At 43.3% G+C, this 27,262-nt stretch overlaps 1 protein-coding gene across 3 annotated transcripts in view; it reads right to left on the bottom strand.

Annotated features, from left to right (window-relative positions):
• LMBRD1 (LMBR1 domain containing 1) overlaps positions 1–27,262 on the bottom strand; it is a 270,632-nt gene that overhangs the window by 103,158 nt on the left and 140,212 nt on the right. For all 3 annotated transcript variants that reach the window (XM_073569390.1, XM_073569389.1, XM_073569388.1), the window contains exon 10: positions 26,696–26,760. In XM_073569390.1, coding sequence (XP_073425491.1) covers positions 26,696–26,760 — 65 coding nt within the window. The remainder of the gene's footprint in view (positions 1–26,695; positions 26,761–27,262) is intronic.

Here is a 27,262-nt window from a genome sequence, read left to right as displayed (position 1 = left end):
CATTTTCCCATTAGGGTTAGGGCGAGGGCTGAGATTAGGGTTAGGGGTGTGTTGGGGTTAGGGTTGGAGTTAGAATTGAGGGGTTTCCACTGTTTGGGCACATCAGGTGCTCTCCAAACGCAACATGGCATCTGATCTCAATTCCAGCCAATTCTGCATTGAAAAAGTCAAATGGTGGTCCTTCCCTTCCAAGCTCTGCCATGCGCTCAAACAGTGTTTTACCCCCACATATGGGGTATCAGCCTACGCAGGAAAAATTGCAAAACAACTTTTGGGGTCCAATTTCACCTGTTGCCCTTAGGAAAATAAAAAATTGGGGGCAAAAATATAGTTTTTTTTGTGGGAAAAAATATGATTTTTTTATTTTCACGCCCGGGCGTTATAAACTTCTGTGAAGCACTGGGGGAGTTCAAAGTGCTCACCACACACCTAGATAAGTTCCTTAGGGGGTCTAGTTTCCAAAATGGTGTCATTTGTGGTGGGTTTCCACTGTTTAGGTACATTAGGGGCTCGCCAAAGGCAACATGACACCCGCAGACCATTCCATCAAAGTCTGCATTCCAAAACGTCACTACTTCCCTTCCGAGCCCCGACGTGTGCCCATACAGTAGTTTTCTCCCACACATGGGGTATCAGGGTACTCAGGACAAATTGGACAACAACTTTTGGGGTCCATTTTCTCCTGGTACCCTTGGGAAAATAAAAAAATTGGGGACTAAATGATCATGTTTGTGGAAAAAATAAGATTTTTTTATTTTCACGCCCGGGCGTTATAAGCTTCTGTGAAGCACTGGGGGAGTTCAAAGTACTCACTACACATCTAGATAAGTTCCTTAGGGGGTCTAGTTTCCAAAATGGGGTCACTTGTGGGGGGATTCCACTGTTTTGGTACATCAGGGGCTTTCCAAACGCGACATGGTGTCCGATCCCAATTCCAGCCATAAAAGTAAAATGGCGCTGCTTCCCTTCCGAGCTCTGCCATGCGCCCAAATAGTCGTTTACACCCACATATGGGGTATCAGCGTACTCAGGACAAATTGCACAATAACTTTTAGGGTCCTGTTACCCTTGGGAAAATAAAAATTGTGGGTGAAAAGATCATTTTTGTGGAAAAAATATGATTTTTTAATTGTACCGCTGTACGTTATAAACTTCTGTGAAGCCCTTGTGGGTTCAAAGTTCTCACCACATATCAAGATAAGTTTCTTGGGGGGGTCTAGTTTCCAAAATGGGGTCACTTGTGGGGGTTTCCACTGTTTAGGTACATCAGGGGCTCTCCAAACGTGACATGGTGTCCTATCAGAATTCCAGCCAATTTTGCATTGAAAAAGTCAAACGGCGCTCCTTCCCTACTGAGCTCTGCCATGCGCCGAAACAGTGGTTCCCCCCCACATATCAGGTCTCAGCGCACTCAGGACAAATTGCACAATCACTTTTCCAGTCCAATTTCTCCTTTTACCCTTGGTAAAATAAAAAAAATTGAACCTGAATTATTTTTTTTGTAAATATTCATAAAATTCCTGTGAAGTACCTGAAGGGTTAATAAACTTCTTGATTGTGGTTTTGAGTACCTTGCGGGGTGCAGTTTTTAGAATGGTGTCACTTTTGGGTATTTTCTATCATATAGACCCCTCAAAGTGGCTTCAAATGTGATGTGGCTCGTAAAAATAAAATGGTGTAGTAAAAATGAGAAATCGCTGGTCAACTTTTAACCCTTATAACTTCCTAACAAAAAATTTTGGTTCCAAAATTGTGCTGATGTAAAGTAAGCATGAGGGAAATGTTACTTAAGTTTTTTTGTGTGCTGTATCTCTGTGATTTAAGGGCATAAAAATTCAAAGTTGGAAAATTGCGAAATTTTCAAAATTTTCGCCAAATTTCCGTTTTTTTCACAAATAAACTTAAGTTATATGAATGAAATTTTACCACTAACATGAAGTACAATATGTCACGAGAAAACTGTCAGAATCACCGGGATCCATGGAAGCGTTACAGAGTTATTACCTCAAAGGGACAGTGGTGAGAATTGTAAAAATTGTCCCGGTCATGAACGTGCAAACCACCCTTGGGGGTGAAGGGGTTAATGGCTCAACGAGCTGCAATTAGGAAAATGTGTGCGTATTTGTCGCAAACTACATGGCTGGCCCGTGTGGTGTCCAATTTTTTCTTGCACCCATAGATTTGCATTGGCGAGACTCGGCCAATATATGCATACAATAGCAGCATGCTGTGATTTCACTCGCACGCTGAATACGCCCAAGAAAAAAAACGGTGATGTGAGCTGCCCCATAGATTAACACTGGGCCGACTGCTATGCAATGTTTTCTCGCATAGCACTTGTCCGTACTCAACGCTAATGTGACCACGGCCTTTTATTGATCCTTAAAATGGCCTTGCCAGTTAACTTAGGATACGAAGCCAAATGAAAAGCTTCATTTGCAAACAGGCATTTCAGATTTTTTGCCCTCATCAGAGCAAAGCAGTAAAACTGGTTTGCTAGGTTAAAGCCTTTGGGCTAAAGTTTTTCCTTGTGGAATTGGTCCCCACTTGGCAACTCTTAAACCTCCTTGGAAGACTTTCTACAATACTCTGAAGTGTCTGTAAGATTTTATTCCCATTCATCCAGAAGAGTATTTCTGAGGAACACACTAATGTTTGAAGAGTCCAAAATGCCACCTTTAGGCCACGTTCACACATTCAGTATTTGGTCCGTATTTTACATCAGTATTAGTAATCCAAAACTAAGAGAGTTAAAAAATACAAAAGTGGTGCACAAGTTTCTGTTATACCTTTCCTGTGACTGGTCACTATTTTATAACAGTATTTGTAAGCCAAGATTAGAAGTGGAACAATCAGAGGAAAAATATATAACACAAACACGTCACCACTTCTGTATTAATCACTCACTCCTGGATTTGGCTTACAAATACTGATGTAAAACAGTAACCAAATACTGACTGGTTGTAAATATGGCCTTAAGGCCCCGCTACATTTAGCGATGCACCAGCGATCCCGACCACGATATGACCCGGTCAGGATCGCTGGTGCATCGCTAAATGGTCGCTAGTGAGCTGCCAAACAGGCAGATCTCACCAGCGACGCAGCGATGCTCGGCGGTCGTTACTCACCTGTCAGACGCAGTGATGAAGACCGTCTTCCGCCCGAGTCCATGGCTCTATCGTCAGCGCCAGCAGGAAGCCGACGACGAGAAATGGACCAGGACGATCTAGCGTGATCAGCGATAGCCAGCGGGGTGGCCGGTCAGAGATGAGTGTCACATGTAGCGATATCGCTGCTGCATCACAAAATCGGTGACGCGCTAGCGATATCGCTATGTATAAAAGGCCCTTTAGAGTGATAAAAATTGTGGATACATAGGACACCTTTTCTTGGAGATGTGCAGTGGTACTCAATTTTCCAGAACTTTTTCTTCTGTCTCGTGTAAAGACAGATTTGTGCAACATGGATATTATGATATGAACTGTGTCCTGTCTGCTCTATGTTGCGAAGAAAAGGATCTTAAAGCAGTAACAGCAATGGAAAAGCTTTTTAATACAGAGCAGAGAGACAGTGAGGAGTAGTTGTGGTAGTATCTCCATTAAGGGAGTGCCCAACAGCATGCGACTGATGCAGCATCGAAAGTGGAAGTATTGAAAACAGCATCTGAAACTCAAGAGTCAGTACTAGACGAGAGGAAGTCCAAGCAGTGAGGTAGGCACAAAAAAAAAATAGTACCAAAAAACAGCAAAAGAGTCTCATCTCGGCCACCCTGGTCAAAAGATGAGAGTAAGCCAGCAGCAGGTGGATTCATATACTCAAATCCTAATGAGCAGTTAAGCAAAGTTGTGGAGCAAGGTGAAGGGGTTGCTGGAAAAAAAAATCTTTAACCCTTTAGTGAATTTTGATCTTTATAACCAAGCCTTATTTTTTCAAACCTGACCGGTATTATTTTACATAGTAAAAACTCTGGAATACTTTTACATATCCCAGTGATTAAGAGATTTCTTTTTTTGTGACACATTATACTTTATGCTAGTGCAAATAAGTCCATATGTTTTACATTTTTTTTATGAAAAAATATTGAAAACTGCAAATTTTTCACAATTCTGTCAAACTTTTAATGTTTTCACCCTTAAACCAGATAGTCACACTAGACATAAACTAGACCTAGGAAATGTTTTTTTTCTGTATGCAAGTCTAATTTTTCAAACACCCTTTAGTTTTGTTAGCATGTTAGAAAAGTTAAAAGTTTAGAGAAATGAAAATTTACAAATCCCAATCTTTTTATAAGGCAATCAGGCTATGGAGTGTCTTTGAAGGGCCTATAAATTGGAAAAAACTCACAAAGTGAATACACTTTAACCTCTTTACCCCCAAGGGTGGTTTGCGTGTTAATTCTCGGGCCAATTTTTACAATTCTGACCATTGTCCCTTTATGAGGTAATAACTCTGGAATGCTTCCATGGATCCCGGTGATTCTGACATTGTTTTCTCGTCGTGACATATTGTACTTCATGCTAGTGGTAAAATTTCATTGATATAACTTGTGTTTATTTGTGAAAAAATGGAAATTTGGTGAAAATTTTGAAAATTTCGCAATTTTCCAACTTTGAATTTTTATGCCCTTAAATCACAGATATATGGCACTCAAAAAACTTAAATAACATTTCCCACGTTTACTCTACATCAGCACAATTTGGCAACCAAAATTTTTTTTAGTTAGGAAGTTATAAGGGTTAAAAGTTGACCAGCGATTTCTCATTTTTACAACACCATTTTATTTTTAAGGACCACATCACATTTGAAGTCACTTTGAGGGGTCTATATGATAGAAAATACCCAAAAGTGACAGCATTCTAAAAACTGCACCCCCTCAAGGTGCTCAAAACCACATTCAAGAAGTTTATTAACACTTCAGGTGCTTCACAGGAATTTTTTGAATGTTTTAAAAAAAAATGAACATTTAACTTTTTTTTTCACAAAAAAAATTACTTCAGGTTCAATTTTTTTTTATATTACCAAGGGTAACAGGAGAAATTGGGCTGGAAAAGTTATTGTGCAATTTGTCCTGAGTACGCCGATACCTGATATGTGGGGGGGAACCACTGTTTGGGCGCATGGCAGAGCTCAGAAGGGAAGGAGCGCCGTTTCACTTTTTCACTGCAAAATTGGCTGGAATTCAGATCGGACGCCATGTCACGTTTGGAGAGCCCCTGATGTGCCTAAACAGTGGAAACCCCCATCAAGTAACCCCATTTTGGAAACTAGACCCCCCCAAGGAACTTATCTAGATATGTGGTGAGCACTTTGAACCCCCAAGGGCTTCACAGAAGTTTATAACGTACAGCCGTACAATTAAAAAAAACATTTTTTCCACAAAAATGATCTTTTCACCCCCAATTTTTATTTTCCCAAGAGTAATAGGAACCCAAAATTTATTGTGCAATTTGTCCTGAGTACGCTGATACCCCATATATGGGGGAAAACCACTATTTGGGCACATGGCAGAGCTCGGAAGGGAAGCAGCACCATTTGACTTTTTTGGCTGGAATTGTGATCGGACACCATGTTGCGTTTGGAAAGCCCCTGATGTGACAAAACAGTGGAAACCCCCCAATTCTAATTCCAACCCTAACCCTAGTGGGAAAAAGGAAATAAATACAATTTTTTTTATTTTATTATTTTTCCCTAACTAAGGGGGTGATAAAGGGGGGTTTGATTTACTATACATGGTGGGTTTTTATGTTTGGCAGCTGTCACACGCTAAGGCTGGTTTCACATTAGCGCTTTTTAAGCGCACGCACGGCCGGGGGTAGCTCCGCCCCCGAGCCGGCTCTCTGCCCGGCGTGCCCGCCCCTTGCTTGTAGCGCCGCCTCCTAGCGGACAGCGGCGCCTGCGATCGGCGCACCCTATCTTTAGCATAGGGTGTGCAGATCGTGCGCAGGCCGTGCGCTAGTTGCGCTTTGACCTGCGCTGCGCACTTTTGACGGTGCGCCGTGCGCGCCAAAATCGAACTTTTCGGATTTTGGCGCGCACGGCGCACCGTCAAAAGTGCGCAGCGCAGGTCAAAGCGCAACTAGCGCACGGCCTGCGCACGATCTGCGCACCCTATGCTAAAGATAGGGTGCGCCGATCGCAGGTGCCGCTGTCCGCTAGGAGGTGGCGCTACAAGCAAGGGGCGGGCACGCCGGGCAGAGAGCCGGCTCGGAGGCGGAGCTACCCCCGGCCGTGCGTGCGCTTAAAAAGCGCTAATGTGAAACCAGCCTAAAAGACGCTTTTTATTGTAAAAATAGTTTATGCATTACCACATTTTGAGAGCTATAATTTTTCCATATTTTGACCCACCGAGTCATGTGAGGTCTTATTTTTGCGGGACGAGTTGACGTTTTTATTGGTACCATTTTCGGGCACATGACATTTTTTGATCGCTTTTTATTCCGATTTTTGGGAAGCAGAATGAAAAAAAACCAGCATTTCATGAATTTCTTTTGGGGGGTGCGTTTACACCGTTCCGGGTGCGGTAAAATTGATAAAGCGGTTTTATTCTTCGGGTCAGTACGGTTACAGCGATACCTCATTTGTGTCTTTTTTTATGTTTTGGCACTTTTATGCAATGAAAACAATTTTATATAAAAAAATTATTTTTGCATCGCTTTATTCTGCGAGCTATGACTTTTTAATTTTTTCGCTGATGATGCTGTGTGGTGGCTCGTTTTTTGCGGGACAAGATGACGTTTTCAGTGCTACCATGGATATTTATATGCGTCGGTTTCATCGCTCGTTATTGCACTTTTTGTTTGGCGGTATGATAAATCATTTTTTGCTTGTTTTTTTATTTTTACTTTTTAAGGGGTTCGCTAAAGGGGTTAACTAATGGGACAGTTTAATAGGGCGGGTAGTTACGGACGCGGCGATACCCAATATGTGTACTTTTATTGCTTTTTGTTATTTTCAAAAAATGAATTTATTAGGGAATTTTTTTTTTAACCTATTTAGCGATTTTTTTAAAATTATTTTCAGACTTTTTTTTTTTTTTTTTTTACACTTTATTATAATGTCCCAGGGGGGACATCACTGTCATGTGACAGGCACTGCTGCAGGCTTCCTCATGCCGGCGCTCTGCGGGCAGTGAGGAAGCCAGCTCCCTGTAGGCCCCCGAAGGTTCCCGTCGCCATATTGGATCCGGGGACCTGCAGGGAAGGAGGCCCCCGCAGCAGCGCTGCACATTGCGCTGCTGTGGGGGGCTCAGGGAAGCATGGAGGGAGCCCCCTCCCTGTTGATGCTTCCTTTAACCCCCCGTACACCGCGATCATGTTTGATCGCTGTGTGCCAGGGGTTAACGTGTCAGGCGTGGTCCGTGACCGCCCCTGACACATAGTGCCGGGTGTCAGCTGACACCCGGCCGCGATCAGCTGCACTCCGCCCGTGAGCGCAGTTGATCGCACTAGATGTACTATTCCGTCCTTGGGACTTAGGTCCCAGGTCACATGGACGGAATAGTACGTCTAATGTAGGAAAGGGGTTAAAAACAACCACAATTTATTCAAAACTGCTTTCAATAAAATTGTCAACCTTTTATTGAAATGAAAATTTTTTTCTTCTTCTAATAAAATATTGATTTTACCCCAACTTGTCACAAGCGGTAATAGGAAAAAATAGATCTTAAAATGGAATGTTGCATGTGAAATTGTAACTAAATCGATAAAACTACTGGCGGTCAGATCATGTGACACAAAGTGATGCGACTAACAGGAACATGAGTGCCAACATCGTTGGAATTATGCGGTGTAGGAAAAATATAAGCTTTTATTATTTTACACAGGGGACTTTGGACATTTAATAAAGGGTTGTCCCTTACTTTAAGGGTACTGGTTGCTGATGGGTGAATAAACTGAAATCTGTTAATTTTATGAAAGAGGACTTAGGCCTCTTTCACACATCAGGTTTTCGCCGTCAGGCGCGATCCGGCGCTTTTGACAGAAACCGGATCCGGCGAAATGCAATGCCGGATCCGGTTTCCCCCCATTGACTTGCATTTGCGCCGGATCGCGCCGGATGGCCATGCGTTTCATCCGGTTTTCGCCGGATCCGGCAATGTGTCGCAATGTGTCGCGATCCGGCGTCTGGAAAAAACGTCTACTGTAACGTTTTTTTGTCTCCGGCGAAAAAGCCGGACACGCCGGATCCGGCGCGTCCGGCTTTTTCACACAATGAAAGCCTATGAGCGCCGCAATGCGCCGGATCCGGCGAAAGCCGGATCCGGCGGCCGGATCCGGTTTTTTGGTCTGAGCATGCTCAGTAGCTCTGCCCACAAGACATATATAAAAGCAAGACAGTGGGACCCACAGCCACACCCAACATGCCACCCAAGACAGCAACCAGGCGCAGGAGAAGGCAGGAGACATCTGCAGCAGCACCATCAGCACCACCCCAATTGGAGCAGCATGCTGAACAACGGGAGGGGAGTCCAGCAGCAGATGAGAGACTGTAATTATCAAATCACCCATTCCTCCAAACTAGGGCTATTGAATATCAAGATATTCATTGGCCCTTTGTTTCTCTTTATTCAACAGCCGCCCAATAGATGCAGCAGCAGCAGCAGCAGCAATGGCAGCAGCTGGAACACCACCCACAGGCATGGAGTGTGGCCACCAGGAAGACAGCACATCATCTTCTGGGAGCCCTCCCTCGCATCGTCAGCGTTTGACGGTAAGTTTTTATTTCCAAAATCCATCTTCTCTGTAATATATGTCTATTCATGGCCTTTTATTTCAAAACAGGAATCACAAGATGAAGAGGAGCTCCCAGAAGAAGAAGGAAGGGGTGGACAGACACCTGGAGTGGGCTCACAATTCGTAAGTTTTTTGCATCAAACGCAGAAACACAACATCACACTACACACAACACATAGAAGACAATGTTCTGCAGACCACACACAGCAAACAAATGCCTACATCCAAAACATAACTTTTTTTGTTTTCTTCTCTAGTCTTCCCAATCTGGTGCTTGGCCAAGAGGTGCTCGCAGTGCCTCCCAGGGTCGTCGGCGACAGCAACGCGGCGGTCACCAGCGTGTAAGTATAAATATTTTTGCTTTGTTTTTTTGCACTTTTTATTTCATTTCTTTTGTGGAGGCTAATTATGTTATTTTTGTCTTTTTCTTTAACAGCCTTCACAGCGTGCTCCCGACTCTGACGTTGAGGATGGAGGGATTGATGTGGACCGCCTCATCGATCTCGTCAGAGAAAGGGAGCCGCTCTGGAATATGGCTGACCGCCGCCACGCTGACCTGATCGTTACCCGACGACTCTGGGAGGAAATCTGTTCGCTCCTTGTGGGCCGCTGGGAGGACCTCGATGTTCGGGCCCAGATTACAGAGCGTAAGTATATACAGTACCGGTTGCTTGATTTAAACCAGGGTTTCCCGAACTCCAGTCCTCGTGGTCCCCACGGATCATGTGTTCAGGATTTCTATTTACTATGGAAATCCTGAAAACATGACCCCTGGGGACCATGAGGACTGGAGTTTGGGAAACACTGATGTTGTATACTAACCACTCCTTTCTCGTTTCAGGGAACAGAATTGTGAATCGGTGGCGGTCTGTGAGAGATCGTTTCAAGAAGGAGTTCAATAAAGAGATGCGGGCCCCGAGTGGATCTGGAGGACGCAGGAGCAAGTACAAGTACGCAGAAGCCCTGTCGTTCCTCCGGGAAACAATGGTCACCAGAAGGTAAATATTACACACCACATGTGAAAAAAAAATGTTAGATGTAAATTTTTTTTTCAGCCAGGGCCATACCATGTCAGTATTTTAATTGTTTTTTTTTCTCTTTATTCCACAGCACGGTGAGCAGCACTCGGGAGCCGGCACGATTGGACCCTTCTGAGGCGATCCCTGAGGAGACCGGCACCGAGTGACACTTCGACCGCCCTGGTACATCTGCACCTTCCCAGCCTTCCCACACATTTGACCCATCTGTCCCATCCACCAGCACAGGAGCATCGTGGCCGCCTACATTACATGAAGCTGCTGGTGAGGAGATCGCTTTCCCTTTACCCCACCCTTCTGCCCCTGCCGCCTCTAGTACACCTGCGGGTACTGGGCGGCAGCGGCAGAGGGGTCAGGAAAAGACTTATGCGCCAGAGTTCTTGCATCTGAATGCATCTTTCCAGAACTGTCTAAAAGTCTTGTCAGAGCAAATCTCCGCAGGCTATCAGCAGATCAACTCCAGCATTCTGGAGGTGAAGACACTTCTGCAAACCATGCATTCAGAAGCAAGATCTTCGCCAAACCACACCTTTTTCAGGTCTGTTGTGGAGCGCATGGAAACGCTCTCTCCTGCCCAGCAGATGCCTGTAATGCATTCATGCCATGCTGCTCTCCAGCAAGTTACCTCCCAACCTCCTCCTCCTCCTCCCACCACAGTAGTTCCTCCACCTGCACCCCCTCCTGCCACTTTCCATCCTCCCCCTCCTATTACATCTACACCCCCTCCAGCCACTTTCCATCCTCCCCCTCCTATTACATCTACACCCCCTCCAGCCACTTTCCATCCTCCCCTTCCTATTACATACCATCCACCTCCAGCCACTTTCCATCCTCCCCCTCCTATTACATACCATCCACCTCCAGCCACTTTCCATCCTCCCCCTCCTATTACATACCATCCACCTCCCCAGCACCATCCACCTCCCCAGCACCATCCACCTCCCCAGCACCATACACCTCCCCAGCACCAGCAACCTCACCAGTACCTGCAAACTCCCCAGTACCAGCAACCTCCCCAGTACCAGCAACCTCCCCAGTACCAGACATCTCCCCACTTCCAGCAACCTGCCCCGTACCAGACATCTCCCCACTTCCAGCAACCTGCCCCGTACCAAACTCCTTCCCCATACAACTTGCCATCAACATCATCTGCTCCTACAGTACCTGCCCAACCCTCCACTCCACCACCCACCACCTCTTCTGCTTCCCACATGTCCACCCATTCAGTAGTTTTTTCCACACCTTCACCTCTAACTGTTCCTTCCCCACAACGATCCCAGTCCTCTCTCCACACTCCCAGTGTCGAAGTGTCCCGCAGCCCCTACAGCAGTATTTCCACCACACACTACACAGAATTATAATGTGTGTATTTAAATAAAAATGACCAGTTTTATGGTTTCAGTTTTATAGTTTCAAATTTTTATTAAACATGTTTATTAAAATTTTAAAAAAATTTACTAAAAAAAACATTTTTCAATAAAAGTTAAATTATTTTACACTGGTTGTCTGTCATTTCTTTCTGCGGCGAAAAAGGTTAAATACAGGGTATTTAAAAGGTGAAATGGTATTCAAAACTAGGTATATAACTGTGGGTAAATTTTAGCTTTTTGCCACAGTTGTGTTCCTGGTTGTGTTTGAAGCAAAGTATTTCACCTAAAAAGTTGTGTTTATTGTTGGTGATTTCCGAACAATGTACACAACTTTTGTTAAAAGGTGAAATACTTTGCATAAAACTCAACCAGGTACACACCTGTGGCCTAAAGCTAAAAATAGAGACCATGACAAGATAGCCAACTTTGGTTGGCAAAGGTATATACTGTTGGTACAGAAGGTACACAAGTTTGGTTAGGGCACAAATCTTTCACACTCTGTCATCCTGCCAGTGTACTCTGCCTTGAGGTGACATAAAGTATAGTGCAAAATTGTCCCTCATTACTGAAACCGTCACAGAACTTCTAGTGGTAATGTCATGGTAATCTTGCAAGGTGGTTTCTTCAGAGGTGTCCTCAATGGAAATGGGTTCCTTGCATATAGCAAAATTGTGGAGTACCACGCACGCTTTGATCACCTCGTCCACAGTTTCTGTCTTGAGGTTGATCGCAGTCAATAGGACCCGCCATTTGGCTGTCAGAATACCAAAGGTACATTCAACCATTCTTCTTGCTCTTGTGAGGCGGTAATTAAAAATGCGTTTTGGTCTTGTCAATCCTCTGCTAGAGTACGGTTTCAAAAGGTGTTTTGACAGCTGGAAGGCTTCATCCCCTACACAGACAAATGGCATAGGTGGACCAGATGTTTGCGGCAGCGGTCTAGGTGGTGGGAACTGGAAGGTGTTTCCATACAGTTTACGCCACATGGCAGACAGTTTGAAAACTTGAGAGTCATTGGAGCGGCCATAGGCCCCAATATCAACCGCAATAAATTTGTATTCCGCGTCAGCGATGGCCATGAGGACAATTGAAAAATATTTCTTGTAATTGAAATATTCCGATCCAGATCCAGCTGGCTTTACAATGCGGATATGTTTCCCGTCCACAGCGCCCAAGCAGTTTGGAAACTGACATATCTGTTGAAACTTGTCAGCAATTTCAATCCACCTCTCTATTGTGGGCTCTGGTAAAAACTCTTCAGCTAAGGAGTCCCACAGTGCACGGCATGTGTACTTCACAATTCCAGATATGGTGGAAATCCCGAGTCTGTACTGGAAATGCAGTGACGAAAGGGATTCTCCAGTTGCAAGAAATCTGTGGGGAATTAACAAACAATAAATTAGTTTTAAATCACAGCATTACATACCAAAACTGACCTAACACTTGGAGATACAAATTACCACCAACAAGATTGCAGTGAAAGTGTGCTCTGATGCGATCATATCCAATAAATGTGGCTTACCTTAAAGTCACCATCAGACGCTCTGCGGGTGAAACGGAGAAGCGGCAATAGGTGTCCGCTTTTCTTATGAGGTGTGCAATGCGCTCCACCAAGTAATCAAAATTCTCCATTTTCATCCTAACATATCCAAAAAATTTATCCGGGTTTCGTCGAAGGTCCATGCATAGTGTAGAATAGACCCCACGCGTCATTCTCTTGGCTGTGATGGGGTGGATCCACAAACGTCGTCTACGATGCCTGATGCGCTGCTGTCTCGCTCTCTCCTTCTCCAGAACAATCACCCTCAAACGATTTGCCTCCGCTGTAAAATCCGCCAAATTCTTCAAAATATTTCCAATGACAACATCCATCTTCGCCAGTAAACTTGCTCTTCTCTCCAACCTGCACTTTCTCCTCTACAACCTGTCAAAGAAGGGCTGTAGGGACATGCTATATATAGTTTTCCAGTAGCCAATCCCGTTCGGAAGGCCACAAGGGTCAATTTTAAAAACCGGATCCGGCGTAATCCGTCGAAAAACGGATAGAAAAACGGATGAACCGGATGAGACGGATCTGGTTTTGTCTGTCAAGAAAAAGACGGATCCGGCAGAAAACCGGATCCGTCACATCCGGTTTTACTAAACATTTGCCGGATCCGGCGTTCCGGCACGACGCCGGATCGCGCCTGACGCCGAAAACCTGATGTGTGAAAGTAGCCTTACTGGCTAAGCTTATAAAATAAACTAGCTGAAGAGCCCGGCACTGCCCGGGCATAGTAACTAACTACGGTTAGTTATAACAAATTATAATATATATATATATATATATATATATATATATATATATATATATATATATATATATATATACACACACACACACACATATATATATATATATATATATATAAATATATATATATACACACACTCACTGGCCACTTTATTAGGTACACCTGTCCAACTGTGTGTTAAGACTTAATTTCTAATCAGCCAATCACATGGCGGCAACTCAGTGCATTTAGGCATGTAGACATGGTCAAGACAATCTCCTGCAGTTCAAACCGAGCATCAGTATGGGGAAGAAAGGTGATTTGAGTGCCTTTGAACGTGGCATGATTGTTGGTGCCAGAAGGGCTGGTCTGAGTATTTCAGAAACTGCTGATCTACTGGGATTTTCACGCACAACCATCTCTAGGGTTTACAGAGAATGGTCCGAAAAAGAAAAAAAATCCAGTGAGCGGCAGTTCTGTGGCCGGAAATGCCTTGTTGATGCCAGAGGTCAGAGGAGAATGGGCAGACTGGTTCGAGCTGATAGAAAGGCAACAGTGACTCAAATTGCCACCCGTTACAACCAAGGTAGGCAGAAGAGCATCTCTGAACGCACAGTGCGTCGAACTTTGAGGCAGATGGGCTACAGCAGCAGAAGACCACACCGGGTACCACTCCTCTCAGCTAAGAACAGGAAACTGAGGCTACAATTTGCACAAGCTCATCGAAATTGGACAGTAGAAGATTGGAAAAACGTTGCCTGGTCTGATGAGTCTCGATTTCTGCTGCGACATTCGGATGGTAGGGTCAGAATTTGGTGTAAACAACATGAAAGCATGGATCCATCCTGCCTTGTATCAACGGTTCAGGCTGGTGGTGGTGGTGTCATGGTGTGGGGAATTTTTTCTTGGCACTCTTTGGGCCCCTTGGTACCAATTGAGCATCGTTGCAACGCCACAGCCTACCTGAGTATTGTTGCTGACCATGTCCATCTCTTTATGACCACAATGTACCCAACATCTGATGGCTACTTTCAGCAGGATAATGCGCCATGTCATAAAGCTCGAATCATCTCAGATTGGTTTCTTGAACATGACAATGAGTTCACTGTACTCAAATGGCCTCCTCAGTCACCAGATCTCAATCCAATAGAGCATCTTTGGGATGTGGTGGAACGGGAGATTCGCATCAGGGATGTGCAGCCGACAAATCTGCGCCAACTGTGTGATGCCATCATGTCAATATGGTCCAAAATCTCTGAGGAATGCTTCCAGCACCTTGTTGAATCTCTGCCACGAAGAATTGAGGCAGTTCTGAATGCAAAAGGGGGTCCAACCCGTTACTAGCATGGTGTGCCTAATAAAGTGGCCAGTGAGTATATATATATATATATATATATATATATATATATATATATATATATCTATCAAGGCAGAAAAGTCCAGCAAGCGGAAACTTCAGGTGGTATAATAAAATCCAAAGAATTTTTATTGCAGAAAATTTAAAAAATCCAGAGTTCAGTAACAAGATGCAGACATAATGCTGAACAGACTACGCGTTTTGGCAGTAGCAACTGCCGCCTTCTTCTTTCTGCCTTGATTTCTACATTGTTGGACTTGTTCCCAGTCTTGGTCCGTGCAACACAGAGGTAACAGGTATTTACCATCCAGAGCTCGGAGGTTAGCTGGTCTATGTGTTGTTTTGAGAGATAGAGATATATATATATATATATATATATATATATATATATATATATATATATATATATATATATATATATATATATATATAGCCCCGCCCACTCCGCATAGCCACATTCACTATAATATCCCACATCGCCCCATCAGCCAGAGCCACCAGACTACTAATATCCCACATCATCCCGTTAAAGCCACCGGACCACTACCCCTAATATCACACATCATCCTGTCAGCCAGAGCCACCGGACAACTACCACTAATATCCCACATCATCCCGTCACAGCCGCCGAACTACTACCCTTAATATCCTACATCATTCCCGTCAGAGCCACTGGACTACTACCCCTAATATCCCATATCATCCCGTCAGCCAGAGCCACCGGACTACTACCCCTAATATCCCACATCATCCCGTCAGCCTGGGGTCAGAACCAAAGCGCTGAGTGGAACGGTCCTAACTTCCATACCGGGGATCCCTTTAAGAAAGCCTGGGATCAGAACCAGAACGCTGAGTGGATTTGCCCTGACTTGTATACCAATGATCCCTTTAATAGAACCCTGCGTCAGAATTAGAGCGCTGAGGCATTTGCCCCAACTTCTGTACAGGAGATCCCTTTAAGAGCTCCTGGGGTCAGTACCAGAGCATTTGAAGGCAATTGCCCTGACTTCCATACCGGGGATCCCTTTAAGAGAGGACTGGGGTCAATACCAAAGTGCAGAATGGATTTGCCCTCAGTTCCATACCGGGGGATCCCTTTAAGAGGGGCCTTGGGTCAGAACCAGAGCGCTGAGTGGATTTGCCCTGACTTCCATACCGGAGATCCCTTTAAGAAAGCCTGGTATCAGAACCAGAGTGCTGGATGGATTTGCCCTGACTTGCATACCAATGATCCCTTTAATAGAACCCTGGGGTCAGAATCAGAGCGCTGAGGGATTTGCCCTAGCTTCCCTAAAGGAGATCCATTTAAGAGAGCCTGGGGTCAGTACCAGAGCATTTGAAGGCAATTGCCCTGACTTCCATACCGAGGATCCCTTTAAGAGAGGCATGGGGTCATGTTATGAGTTCATTTTCCCCTTCACCATTGAGGTCTGATGAACTCCCTTTTCTGGTGAAGGAAGGTAGTGAGGCTGATTACCAAACACCTGAGCTGGTAAAGGATAACTGGGTGACGGGAGTTGCTGACTGGATATAAGGCAGCCGACGCCCTTCTGCCTCGCTGGTGATTTCTCTGAGGGATTCTAGGAGACCAGTCTGATTCCTGCTCCTCAAAAGCTAAGTTTTCTGCCTTGCTTTTTGCATTTGTGTTTTGGTTTTATTTTGCCTTGCTTTTCTGGATTCTGCCATTCCCTGCTGGGGTGAGCTGAATTCCTTTGTGTCTTTTTGCTCTGTCTTCAGAAAATACCTGAGTACTGACATAGTCTTTTTGAAGCCTAGCGTCTTCAGGGCCTTTTTTTTTCCCCTGTCAGTCTGTTGGCTCTTGTTTTGATAGGGTTTTTGGAGGATTGCAGACAGCAGCTTTTCTATCCTGTCCTATCTAGTTAGCTTGGGCCCCATCATTTGCTCAGTCTATCTTTCTATCTGTGTTAGTGTTTTTTCTTCTTGCTTCACCGTTATTATATGTTGGGGGCTGCCTATTGCTTTGGGGTCTGCTCTGGGGCAGTTTAGATTTCCTTTTCTGTCTTTAGGTTATGTAGTTCTCCGGCTGTGATCGAGGGGTCTAGGGCACCGTAGGAACCCCCCACGGCTACTGCTAGTTGTTGTTGATAGGTTCAGGGGTCTGCAATCCGATAGCTGCCAACTTCTCTGGTTTTCTGGACTTAGCTAGCATTTCTGTTTTTGCCTCCTACGGTCAGGGTCAGAACCAAAGAACTGGATGGATTTGCCCTGCCTTCCATACCGGAGATCCCTTTAAGAAAGGTCTGGGGTCAGTACCAAAATGCAGAGTGGATTTGCCCTAACTTGCATACCATTGATCCACAGGAGGGGGGATTCATTTCTGTCATGTGCTCTATGCTCCTTTCTGGGGGGCAGACAATGGCTGGGAGCTTATGTTCCTGGGGATGCTAGATTTCTCCCACCATGTCAGTGTCTGCTGAGGTGTTGACATGCAGTGAGAAAACTGTTGGTCATAGCAACCAATCACAGCTCAGCTACTTTTAACCAGCTCTGGTGAAATGAGTGATTGTTTGCAAGGAAAACTGTTGATCATAGCAACCAATCAGAGCTGAGCTTCTTTTGAACAGCTCTAGTGAAATATGCTTCGTGATTGGTTGGTGATACACACATACATAAATTCATTTTTATATATAGAGATTGATGAAGGAAGAGTGGAGGACCCTTTTCATCACCACCTAATGATTTCAGACATTTTCCTCTGTCGTTCCCAAAGAAGCACACAGTTTTTAATTAAATTTATCATTTCTCATCTTTGAAAAATTCAGTGAACAAAGCTGATGCTAACAAATGAATAAATTTTATCAAGGTGTTTTACTAGCCAAAAACCGATAAATCAGCATTTAGACTTCTACCCGTTTTGCAGTCTGGTTTCAATTTGTTGGAGTTTCAGTTTGCGAGCCGCGTTCACTTTGATAAGGCATTACTGAGGAGTTGCTCTTACGTTTCCATTTTTAAACTTTTTTCTGTTTTCTTGAATTGGTAGTTTGTCATGTTTTCTTAGGTAGAGGGGAGAGGGAAGGATTTTAACCCCTTTCTGACATCTGACGTACTATCCCGTCCATATGCCCATGGACGGGAAAGTACGTCATACGCGATCAGCCGCACTCACGGGGGGGGAGCGCAGCTGATCGCGGCATTCCAGGTGCAGGCAGAGGGGCTGTCAGCTGTGACAGACCCTCTGCCTTTGGATCGGAGACCCCGAGGCATGACGCGGGGTCCCGATCGCTCCCATGGTAACCTGATCGCTCCCATGGTAACTCGATGTCGTCATGATGACATCCGGGTTACCAGAGCTCAGAGACTTCCTGTCATGCGCAGTGCATGTCAGGAAGTCTGTGACATTAGTGAGAAATCAATGCAGCGCTGACCGCTTATATCGCATGCAAATCTGCATGCCATATAAGTGATCAGCATGCTCAAAATGAGTAACCCATATAGTGGTATACAGTGTAAAAGTAAGAATTAAATAAAAAAATCATTACATCAATGTTTGAATAAAAAAAAATCTAAACAATAAAAGTACACATATTTAGTATTGAAGCATTCGTAACAACCCGACCTATAAAACTCTGCCACCAGTTAACCCCTTTAGTGAACACCAATAAAAAAAAGGCAAAAAAAAACAATGCTTTATCATCATACTGCAGAACAAAAAGTGGAATAACACGCGATCAAAGAGACAGATATAAATAAATGTGGTAACACTGAAAACTTCATCTTGTCCCGCAAAAAAAAAAAGCCACCATATAGCTCAATCATCGGAAAAATAAAAAAAAAGTTATAGCTCTCAGAATAAAGAGGTGCCAAAATTATTTTTTCTATACAATAGTTCTTACTTCTATAAAAGCACTGAAACATAAAAAAATGATTTGAGGTATTGCTGTCATCGTACTGACCCGAAGAATAAAACCGCTTTATCAATTTTACCCCATACGGAACGGTATAAACGCCCCCCCGAAGAAATTCATGAATTGCTGGTCTTTGTTCATTCTGCCTCCCAAAAATCGGAATAAAAAGTGATAAAAAAAATGTCATGCACCCGAAAAAGGTACCAACAAAAACGTCAACTCGTCCTACAAAATACAAGACCTCACATGACTCTGTGGGCCAAAATATGGAAAAATTATAGCTCTCAAAATGTGGTGATGCAAAACAATTTTTTGCAAAAAAAAAAGCATCGTTTAGTGTGTGACAGCTGTCAAACAAACACCCGCTATAAAAACCCACTACAAATAGTAAATCAAACCCCCCTTTATCACCCCCTTTGTTAGGGAAAAATAAAATAAAAACATTTAATTTATCTCCATTTTCCCATTAGGGTTAAGGTTGGAGCTAAAGTTAGGGTTGAGGCTAAAGTTAGGGTTGGGATTAGGGTTAGGGGTGTGTTATGGTTGGAATTAGCGTTAGTGGTGTGCTGGGGTTAGGGTTGGAGTAAGAATTGGGGGGGTTTCCACTGTTTAGGCACATGAGGGGCTCTCCAAACGCGACATGCGTCCAATCTCAATTCCAGCCAATTCTGCGTTGAAAAGTTCAACGGTGCTCTTTCCGTTTCAAGCTCTGCCATGCACCCAAACAGTGGTTTACCCCCACATATGAGTTATCAGCATACCCAGGATAAATTGCACAACAACTTTTGGGGTCCAATTTCTCCTGTTACCCTTGGAAAAATAAAAAATTGGGGGTGAAAAGATCATTTTTGTGAAAAAAGATTTTTTTTATTTGTACGGCTCTACATTATAAACTTATGTGAAGCACTTGGGGGTTCAAAGTGCTCACCACACATCTAGATAAGTTTCTTAGGGGGTCTACTTTCCAAAGTGGTGTCACTTGTGGGGGGTTTCCACCGTTTAGGCACACCAGGGGCTCTCCAAACGCGACATGCCGTCCGATCTCAGATCTCAAATCCAGCCAATTTTGCATTGAAAAGTCAAATGGCGCTCCTTCCCTTCCGAGCTCTGCTGTGCGCCCAAACAGTAGTTTACTTGCATAAAACTGGATATCCGCAAACTCAGGACAAATTGTACGACTTTTGGGGTCCAATTTTTCCTATTACTCTTGGTAAAATAAAACAAATTGGATCTGAAGTAAATTCTTTGTGAAAAAAGTTAAATGTTCATTTTTTTAATCATTCCAAAATTTCCTGTGAAGCACCTGAAGGGTTAATAAACTTTTTGAATGTGGTTTTGAGCACCTTCAGGGGTGCAGTTTTTAGCCTGGTGTCATATAGATCCCTCAAAGTGACTTCAAATGTGATGTTGTCCCTAAAAAAAAACCAAATGGTGTTGTAAAAATGAGAAATCGCTGGTCAACTTTTAACCCTTATAACTTCCTAACAAAAGAAAAATTTGGTTCCAAATTGAGATAATGTAAAGTAGACATGTGGGAAATGTTATTCATGAACTATTTTGTGTGACATATTTCTATGTTTTAAGGGCATGAAAATTCAAAGTTGGAAAATTGCGACATTCAAAATTTTCGCAAAATTTCCGTTTTTTACAACTAAATGCAAGTGATATCAAAGGTATTTTACCACTATCATGAAGTACAATATGTCATGAGAAAATGTCAGAATCACCAGGATCCATGGAACGTTCCAGAGTTATTACCTCATAAAGGGACAGTGGTCAGAATTGTAAGAATTAGCCACGTCATTAACCACCCTTGGGGGTAAAGAGGTTAAATTATTTGATCCGGGTTCTCCGGTTTCCTCCAACATTCCAAAGACATACTGACAGGGAATTTGGATTGTGAGCCCCATCGGGGACAGCGATGATAATGTGTGCAAACTGTAAAGCGCTGCTATATTTGTTGGCACTATATAAATAAAAATTATTATTTTTTTTTTTATTATTATATTATAACAAAAATAACTTTGAAAAGCGGAATAGGCTATAATCGTTACTTGTCTGTCGCAGCACTAGTGCTGGGACTTGCTTCCTTTTATGGCCTCCTCATTTTGCTACAGAATATGACAAGTTTTTCAAGTAACCTGACAAACTCCTTTGACATCACCACCCAAGGCCTTTTAAAGCAAACTCAGACAGCTATGTGTCATCTGCGTATTCATTTGCTTTGCATCCAATTTCCACAGGTATTTCAGGCCGGGGTCACAGCAAATGAATGATTAATGCCTGTTCTGAGCCCAGAAGTAGTTGATAAAGTAGTAAGAGTTTAATGATTAGGCCGGGGTCACGCTTGTGTGTGCAATGCAAGAAACTCTTGCATCAATACCAGACACTGCCACCAGCATACGGACCGGAGTGTGTGGCTGCATGTATTTCTATGCAGCGGCACACTCCGGTCCAGAGTGCCAGCAGTAGGCGGGTATTGATGCGCGAGTTTCTCATATTCCACACGCAAGTGTGACCCTGGCCTAATAATTAAATTCTTACTTCTTTATCAATTACTTCTGGGCTCAGAACAGCCATAAACCATTCATTTGCTGTAAGCATTACAAATTTTTCTCTGCCAGGACTGGTGTTTTTCACACCATTATGTTGCTGCAACAAAGTAATTTTTTCTGCTAGCAAATATCCAGGTTGTTAATTCATCACTAATGGATACTTTTTACTAATTGTATACTTCTCCGCTACTAAACATCAGAAAGCTGATCGCTTACTACACTGCCATTAACCATTTAATTGCTGCAGGTCTTGGACTAACTATCCATTAAGAGTTCCTGTACATATCGGCCAGACAAGTGCTGTCAGCTGTGCCCAATGTCTTTCGTACGTATTGCTCACCCAGACCTACGGCTTAGAGAATTCACCTTACACCACATGAGACTAACAATTTTGGAGTTGCTATCGCTCCAGAGTCAACGGCCTGTCCATGTAATTTCTTTGAGTTTTGGGGGATAACTAGAGACGATGTTGCTATGGAAATTAGGCTGCAATTAGACAAGTTGAAGAAAATATGGAAGTTATTAAAAAAAAAGGTCTAAAATAAAAGGGGTACTGTGGGAGATGCAAAGCTTGCTGGGTCTCTTAGTTTTTTACTTAGGCCGGTTTCACACGTCCTGATATTTCCGGTACCGGAAAAACTGGTACCGGCGATATCAGTGACCGTGTGTGTACTACATGCGGCACATGTGTGGCAACCGTGTGCTCCATCAGGACCACATGGATGGCCGCCGGGGAAGAAGCGCTACTGTAAGCCGCTGTCCCCCGGCGGCTGATGCTGAACGTGGCTGTCATCCATTCTCCCCTGCTCTGCTGCAATCAGCGCGAGCAGAGGAGAATGAATGAATGAAAAACTGACCTGCTGTGACCTCCGGAACATGGGAAAATGCAAGTGATGAGGTCACTGTGACAGAGCTTGAACTGCATTCTTCCACGGTCCGGAGGTCACAGCATGTCAGTTTTTCATTCATTCTCCTCTGCTTGCCGACAGAGCAGGAGAGAATGGATGACAGCTTACAATAGCGCTACTTCCCCAGTGGCTGTCCGTGCACATGGACTTAATGGCATGTTAGCAGAGTGGACACAGCTTTTTTTTTTCTTATTCATAATTCTATTAATGTTTGCCTCTTAACAGCTTCTTTATTTCTAGGAATAACTCTGGTGCTTCCTGGGCTTCTGCTCCATGCACTCACATTAAGGTTATCAGCAGCGTGTAAATCCCTTCTGGCCCTGCAGCCACACTAGACAGGAGGAAGTGGGCGGTCCGATATCCTGGTCACAAGCTGCAGTAAGAGGCTGTATCGGAGCAGCAGAGAACAGCATAGCGAACCTCCCACCTCTATGCTACCTCACTGCAGATCGTGATCAGGACATCAGACTGCGGCCGCAAACTTCATCCTGTCTAGCGCGGTGGCAGTGATATTAGTGCAGCGCGATTGCTTCTGGCTGCAGAAGCTGACCGCGTGAAGAAGGCGACAGATCGAGCGTCCTACCACAGGGATCGGCTGTTCTGGCATTTGCCAGAAATGCCAGATGGCCAGTCTGGCCCTGGATCACACCTATTACACACAAAAAACATCCACAAGCTGCCTTCCAAGGTCTTAAATCCACTGCATGTTTAAAGAAAAGGCTGTAATAAGTGACATGTAAATCATTGTAGTAACTTCCTTGTGAAAACTGCAAGAGGTAGCCACATGCAGATTAGCCCAACTTAAAAGGTTTCTCCACCTTGAAGGATCTTTTTTTTTTTCCCTTAAGTGTGTGTAATTAAGGCTAAAAGTAATTTTTGTACTTGAGATCCATTACAAATGTTGCACTATTTGCTTTCTATAGCCTGTGTGTTGCTCCGACTGTCTATTGCTGACAGTAAAATGAGTTAACTGAAATCTGTCTGTTTGCCCCCTATGACTGTGACGGAGTTTGTGACAAACCGTCTTTTTTCAGAGCTCCTCTGATGATATATGACTACAGAGCACATGAAATTAGAATGTGCAGAAAAAAAAGGGACCCTGTAAAGGCCAAACACTGCAACATTTTTTTTAAAGTAACGCAATTGCAAAAGTGATTTTTATTCCAAAATACAGCATTTTACTCAAAAATAAAAAAAATAAAAAAATCACAAAAAGTGAACCCCGAAGGACCTTCTACCTACAAAATCATAAACTTACAGAATATAAATAAATGTCACCGACCAAAGTTTGAACTTAGAGTGGGTTGCTGTCCATTAATATCAATGCGCTACAATAAAGCTGAAGGAGAAAAACGAGGCTTAATCCAGCAGGCGAATCACAAGTCAAATTTTGTCCTAACTAAGCAATTTTGCATCTCAATCACGGTTCCATTTATACAGAAGAGGAAACATAATTACAGCGAGTTTAGGATTGGAAACAAAAAGGGGAACATTATAACACCCTGGCTAGATTTACTCAGAGCCTCAAGGCTTTTCACCACAGAGAAATGACCATTAACAGCAACAAATTGATGGTTATGATGAATTATGGCTTTAGAAAATAAATAAGAGCACTACATAAAGGGGACAACTTACTAACTTGATCATTTGTTTTACTGCAAATAAAAAAATGGTCAAATACCAATGTAAAGGTCACTTAACCCAAACAAAACATATTACAAGATACCCCATAAAGTGAAAACATGACCATGACATATAATCAGTGCACACTTGAATATCCATAAAGGTATAATTTTACTAACATCACAAAAAACACTCAAGGGTTAAAAACAATTAAAACCAACAATCCGTGCCCATGTCCACTAGGGGACAGCTGTGATTTTCAATTTTTCTATGATATTTTTCATACCTATATAAATATATATATATATATTTCCCCATCTTGTCTTAATTATGCATAGGTCACACGTGCATATAACCTGCTTTGTATGAACGAGTTTGATGGGTCACACCTGTCTTATCATATGTGTTTGGAGGACAGTGTTTTCCATGCTCTCCCCCTTCTCCTTATACTTTCATCTTTACAGATTTGTACCCCTTATTATAATTTGTCCTGGGTCAGGTCAGCTGGTTTGCCCCCTACCCCTGAGTACACAGGCATACTTGTGTTCTTTACATCTACTGCTACTCTTATAATAAATGGGCTCTCTCTTTCCCTTCCCTGTGCGGCCGCACATCGCGCATGCGCCTTTACTCGTGTGTCCACCTGGACACAACCTGTTTTGTCAGCATGTTAATAATAATCTAAAAAACAACAAATGCAAAGTTAAGTATGCTGCAAAGATGGCTGATTCTGCCCTCTGGGTTTTAACCATCCTTAACAGAGGTGATATTAGGGGAACAAACTCTGCATTCTGATACTGGGCAGGTGCTGCACTGATTGAACCAGTCAGCGTGCCCTAGCAGCACAATGCTATCAGGAAAGAGGCCGCCTCCCATAGCAGGATCCACATGCCGGTAAGTCATCTCTGGTCAGACTGAACTACTATTTATAGATCACAAAATGCACACATCCTTACTTCCCCTGACGAAGCTGAAGTGCGGCAGTGATACGCGTGGGGCTTTCCTGTGCCCTGTTCCTCCACCTCCTGTCCCCCCACCAGGCGGTACTTCCAAGCGATAACTTCACTTTGGTAATCCCATTCAGGACTCTTTACTCATATGGGAGCTTTTCCTCCATTATTTTTGGCCTGGACTGCGCAGGGTTAATCATATCCTTGTGCTGCCATCTTCTTGTCCCACTTGGGACATTTTCTGGGGGGATTCTCCTGCATACAGCTACATTCTATACCTTCTACATATTTTCTGGCTATTTTAGCCGTTTTCTGTCTGCTAGTGAGAATTAATGTAGGGACCATTTAGTGCTCTTATAGACATTACTCCCTCTTTAATTGACGTGCTGCTGTCCCTGGGGACGCCCTCTACAGTCATCTGTCTGTATTCATGTATAGCAATATGGTATTTTTGCAATTGAGAGGTATTCATTAGATTATGGATGTGTACACATGTATAGTTTGCACATAGAAGATAAGTTTACGGTATTCTTCAATTGAGAGGTGTTCATCAGATTGTGTATACATGTATAGTTCACAGCTGTCCCCTAGTGGACATGGGCTCGGATTGTTGGTTTTAATTGTTTTTAACCCTTGAGTGTTTTTTGTGATGTTAATAAAATTATACGTTTATGGATATTCAAGTGTGCACTGATTATATGTCATGGGTTTTTTTTTTGCATATGTTCCCCAGGTTTGTTTCCATGCATTTGGTGGCACCTTGTAAATTTTAGTGATCATATTGTAGTGCATCCAGCATCCTTGTTAGTTCCCATAAAGTGAAAACATGGCTAATCCTGAAATACTAACAGTACTTCATGATACAGATATTTGCATGGATTGATAAGGACTTGTTACTAAGCTGGATAACTAATCACCTTTAGTAATTTCCCCCATAAAATTACAGGAGCTTCTCACAAAATTAGAATATCATCAAAAAGTTAATTTCAGTTCTTCAATACAAAAAGTAAAACTCATATTATATAGAGTCATTACAGACAGAATGATCAATTTCAAGTGTTTATTTCTGTTAATGTTGATGATTATGGCTTATAGCCAATGAAGACCCAAATAGTCATTATCTCAGTAAGTTAGAATACTTTATAACACCAGCTTGAAAAAATTATTTTAAAATCCAAAATGTTGCGCTACTGAAATGTATGCTCAGTAAATGCACTCAATACTTGGTCGTGGCTCCTTTTGCATCAATTACTGCATCAATGCAGAGTGGCATGGAGATGATCAACCTGTGGCACTGCTGAGGTGTTATGGAAGCCCAGGTTGCTTTGATAGCAGCCTTCAGCTCGTCTGCATAGCTGGGTCTGGTGTCTCTCATCTTCCTCTTGACAATACCCCATAGATTTTCTAAGTGGTTAAGGTCAGACAAGTTTGTTGGCCAATCACATGGCACCTGAAGATTGCACATAGCTTCCCGAGATGAACAGGGTATTGCTGGTTATTTCTCTGAATGCACAATAAAACATCACTTACTATTAGTGATGGTCCAAGTACTAAAGTCATCATGATCTGTTATATGTATAAAAGTCGGTGCAAATCGTTTCACAGGACCCAGTCCGGTAATATTGGGCCGCTGGAAGAGAGCCCCGACTACTGCCTAACTTCTGGCATCCGCAACTCTTGTGATTAACTGGAGTGGTACATCACATGTGCATCACGCCACAACGAGGATGCTACGCCAAACCGGCTAATCAATCAAAAGAAAAGCCTTGGATGCGAGGACATAGGAGTCAGTTCTCGGGGCTCCCATCCAGAAGGACTAGATCCTGCAAATTGATTCACACCAACTCTGTTCTACATATAACAGATCATGATGACTGTAGTACTTAGTACTAATCTGCTATTAAACCTGAAAGCTGGCAAAACATATACCGGCCACACATAATTATGTTCTTTACATTAAAATAAGAAAAAAACACAAATACTAAATAGATTACTAACTTCGTAATCCAAAATATAGTACTTACTTCGAAAGGAAAAGTGATACGATGATCAAAAGGGCCACAAGAAAAAGCGCTATACCCCAAATAATCTACAAAAAAGAGAACAAAAGAAGAAACTCAGAATTACAAGAATTAGATCAACCTGATTACATATTACAGAATTCCCAAGTGTAAAAACATAAGTTTCTCATACCAATATTATTTGAATAGAAAAAAAACTGCATAAATGTACATTCTCGTGGCAAGTGGAGGTCTCAGCAGTAGGACCTCTAGAGATCAGACAAGTATGAATAGGTAACTAGCTGTGAATTTAAATAGGTTGCCCACTACCTTTTGATTGATTACCTATCCTTAGGCTAGGTCATCTGTGTTGGATCCGACACCCAGCACCACCGCTGAGCAGCTGCTATCAGTGCTGAAGGTACCTGCTCAGTCTTCTGGTAGTGGCCGAGGCATCCGCCTCCTATCCAAATCAATAGTAGGCGGATGTGTAGTACCCTGCAGTTGGCCACTTTCAGAAGACTGCCAGCTCCCCAAGTGAGTACTTCCAGATTACAACTGAAAACAGCTAATCGGCGGAGGTGCCGGGCG

The sequence above is a fragment of the Dendrobates tinctorius genome, unplaced genomic scaffold, assembly GCF_039654945.1.
Source record: "Dendrobates tinctorius isolate UK_male_01 unplaced genomic scaffold, ASM3965494v1 ptg000024l, whole genome shotgun sequence".
NCBI classification, from domain to species: domain Eukaryota; kingdom Metazoa; phylum Chordata; class Amphibia; order Anura; family Dendrobatidae; genus Dendrobates; species Dendrobates tinctorius.
This window is presented reverse-complemented; position numbering and strand designations above follow the sequence as displayed.